The 3,322-nt window shown below is 44.7% G+C and overlaps 1 protein-coding gene across 1 annotated transcript; it reads left to right on the top strand.

Annotated features, from left to right (window-relative positions):
• Window positions 1–657: 657 nt before the first annotated feature.
• LOC122026624 (putative disease resistance RPP13-like protein 1) lies at window positions 658–2,736 on the top strand. Its single transcript, XM_042585357.1, has one exon. It carries the CDS (start codon window positions 658–660, stop codon window positions 2,734–2,736), a length of 2,079 nt encoding a protein of 692 aa, XP_042441291.1.
• Window positions 2,737–3,322: the final 586 nt, after the last annotated feature.

The following is a 3,322-nucleotide window of genomic DNA, read 5'->3' as shown; positions in this document are numbered from 1 at the left end:
TTTTATAATAAAAAAATTATTTTAAATTATAAAAATTAAATAATAATAAAAATATGTGATATTTTATTTAAAAAATAATATGTATTATTAATTTTATAACTAAGGATAATATATAATATAGTAAAATATTAAATTGAGTTATATTTTAAAATTTTAAAATAATTAAATTTTTATTGTATTATTTATGTTGAATCAAATAAATTATATTTTATTCTCTATGTGATCACATAATTAAGTTATACGTTACAACTTGAACGAAACATATCCGGACAAATGCACTTTTAATAATACCGTCAGGAAAAAACAAAATTGCTGTAAGGAAACTGACCGTTGAGTCTTCCCATTTACAATATTAAAAGACTTCTGAGGTCGTAGTATAATAATTGAGAGCGTTAATCGAAGCCATGCCATTACTTAGTCGTAAACTACGAGAAAAATCAAACGTATGTGACGTCATGGAGGGGCAACCGACGAAGCTCCGCCCTCCCCTTCCTGTTACTTTAGGCGACTAATCCGGTTAACGGAGTCAAATAATCAATAATTTAGGAGCCGATACCACGTAAAATACGACCTCAATTAATTTGCCAGGGACTACTCTGTTCTATAACCTCATCCGTTCTTCGATCTATCAAGTTCGATTTGAAGCGACAAGCTCCGATGGGTTCTGAGATCACCATAGCAGGCTGGCTGGCGGCATTACTCAAAGCTAGCACGGCCAAGTTGGCCGCCAACCAGCACCTGCAGGAGAAGGCCGTCGAGCAAAATTTGAAGAAGCTGCAGTTTAATCTCGACAAGATAATCACGGCCGCCCAACTCGACCGGAAGCAGATCGGCAGCCACAGCATCAAAGACTGGTTCTCCAGCTTCAAGGATGCCATCTACTCTGCTGATGACGTGATCGAAGAATTCGTTCAACAACTGGAGAAGGACAAGAAGCAGAGCAGCACGTTGTCGACTCTGAGGAAGTCCGCTAACTTCGTCTCCAAGATCATCCAAGGGGGCCAATTCAACGGGGACGACATGAAGCAGTTGGACGAGGTCACTAAAACCTTCGACAACCTTGTCAGTGACATCTTCGAGCTCCTCAAGGTGGTGCAACAGCTGGAAGGATCTGGCGGGACAAAGCAGCAGGAGATCATCCCCAGTTGGCGGCTGACCACCTCTCCTTACAAGGGAAGGACGACGACGAGCGGACGCGGCAGCGAAGGAAAGAAAATGCTGGAGGCGCTGCTCGAGGAGGGAGGCGGATCTACCTCAGACTGCTGCAATTTCTCTGTTGTCTGCGTCGTCGGAACCGGCGGCATCGGGAAGACAGATCTTGCTCGATTTGCTTATAACAACGAGAAGGTGCGCCGTCACTTTGATCTTAAAGCGTGGGTCGCCGTCTGCAACAATTTTGACGAGAAGAGGCTCACGATCGAGATAATCGAGTCAGCCTCCGTCGAGCGGCCCAGTGATCTTCACAGCATCACCAGTTTGGAACCGATCCAGAACACTCTCGCCAAAGGGATGAAGGACAAAAGGTTTTTGATCGTGTTGGACGATGTGTGGGAGGACTCCAACGCTTCTTGGGAGCACCTTACCACCCCATTTACTCATGGCAAAGAAGGGAGCAGAATCATAGTGACCACCCAGCTTGAAAGTGTAGCCAAGTCGACGAAAGCCAAAGAGACGATACATCTTGATGGCCTGGAGGAGCAAGAGTACTTGGCACTGTTCAAAAAATGTGCATTTGGCGACAAAGATAAAGTCCATCAACCAACTCTAGAAAGTATTTGCACAGAAATAGCTAAAAAATATGATGGCTCTCCCTTGGCAGCAGTGTCGATCGGCCTCGAATTAAGATCGGATCCAACTGAAGAGCATTGGAGGCGAGTTGCGCGGAACAAGTTGGGCGTAATTGAACGAAGAGAAGGCGACATTGTGTCAGTGCTGGGATTTTCTTACGAGCAACTGCCTGCGCGCCTGAAGCAATGCTATCTCGCTTGCGCTCTGTTTCCCAAGAAGCATCTCTTTTACAAGAATCAATTGATTCGAATTTGGACGGCTTTAAGGTTCGTTTCTGCTGATGGCAATGGCGGGAATCCTGTTGATGAGCTCGCAAGCAAGTCATTTTTTGTGAATTCTATTTCTAAGAGAGAGGATGGCCAGTTTATGCTCCACGCCGTGCTGCACGAACTCGCGGACCTCCTCTGCGATGGTGAATTCTTCCGGGTCGAGGACGAAGCCGGAGGCCAGGAAATCAAAATACCGCAGAAGGCTCGCCATGTCTATGTTAGCAAGGCTGACAACTTCGTCAGGGTTTCTGAAGCTCTGGCTGAGAAGGAACAGCTGCGCAGCCTTGTGATTGACGGCAGTGTGCCCTCGGATGCCACCCTCAGGGCAAACTTCATGGTTTCATTGGAAACGGTGTTGAAAAAATGCAAGTTCTTGCGGTTGTTAATGCTTCCAGAGAAATTTCCATTGGAGTCTCTTGTAGCTATTGGTCGTTTAAGTCGTCTTCGCTGCCTGGACTTCCATGGCATTCAGAGAAAAGCGTTGCCCCAGTATCTCGAGTCGTTGAATCTTCTACAATGGCCGGATCTGAAGCAGCGGCCCGTGGCTTCGAATTTAACCAAAGGGGGGTCGAGAATTTGGAAGCAGCACTCTGCAGGTTCAGAAAAGGATGCAACCTCTAGCGCAAGTGGTCCCGTAAGATCGACTTCCAACTCATCGCCAAATTTGCCTTCTCCCTAACTCCTCCAAGTTCGCTCATATCGATGATTCTGCCTGCTCCAACGCAGTTGCTTAGACTTCAAGTTTATTTTAGTAGTTCTGGTGTCAATGATCTGAAATGTTTGCCCTGTTATTTCAGAAATAAGCTCAAGCTATTTGGCTTCTGTTGTTGCTTTGTACTTTAGTTTGGTGCGAGGGTTTATTATGAATATGTGTGTTCCATCTGTTATCACTTATCAGAGGAGTTCTGCATCATATTATTATGAATGGTTGGTACTTTAAGTTTGGATCTCTTCCTCTCAATTTTATTATTATTATTTTTTTATTTTGCCGTCGTTTTGAAAAGTTGAGCTTTTATTCATTCTCTTAAGCGTAAAAATTAAAATGGCGTTCCTTTTAAACCAATCTGAAGCAGCGTCCCGAGGCCTGGAATTTAATGAAAGGGGGGTCGAGAATTAGGAAGCAGCACTCTGCAGGTTCAGAAAAGGATGCAACCTCTAGCGCAAGTGGTCCCATAAGATCGACTCCCAACTCATCGGCAAACTTGCCTTCTCCCTGACTCCTCCAAGTTCGCTCATATCGATGATTCTGTTTTCTCCAACCCAGT

This window comes from Zingiber officinale, chromosome 10A, assembly GCF_018446385.1.
Source record: "Zingiber officinale cultivar Zhangliang chromosome 10A, Zo_v1.1, whole genome shotgun sequence".
In the NCBI taxonomy this organism is placed as follows: Eukaryota; Viridiplantae; Streptophyta; class Magnoliopsida; order Zingiberales; family Zingiberaceae; genus Zingiber; species Zingiber officinale.
This window is presented reverse-complemented; position numbering and strand designations above follow the sequence as displayed.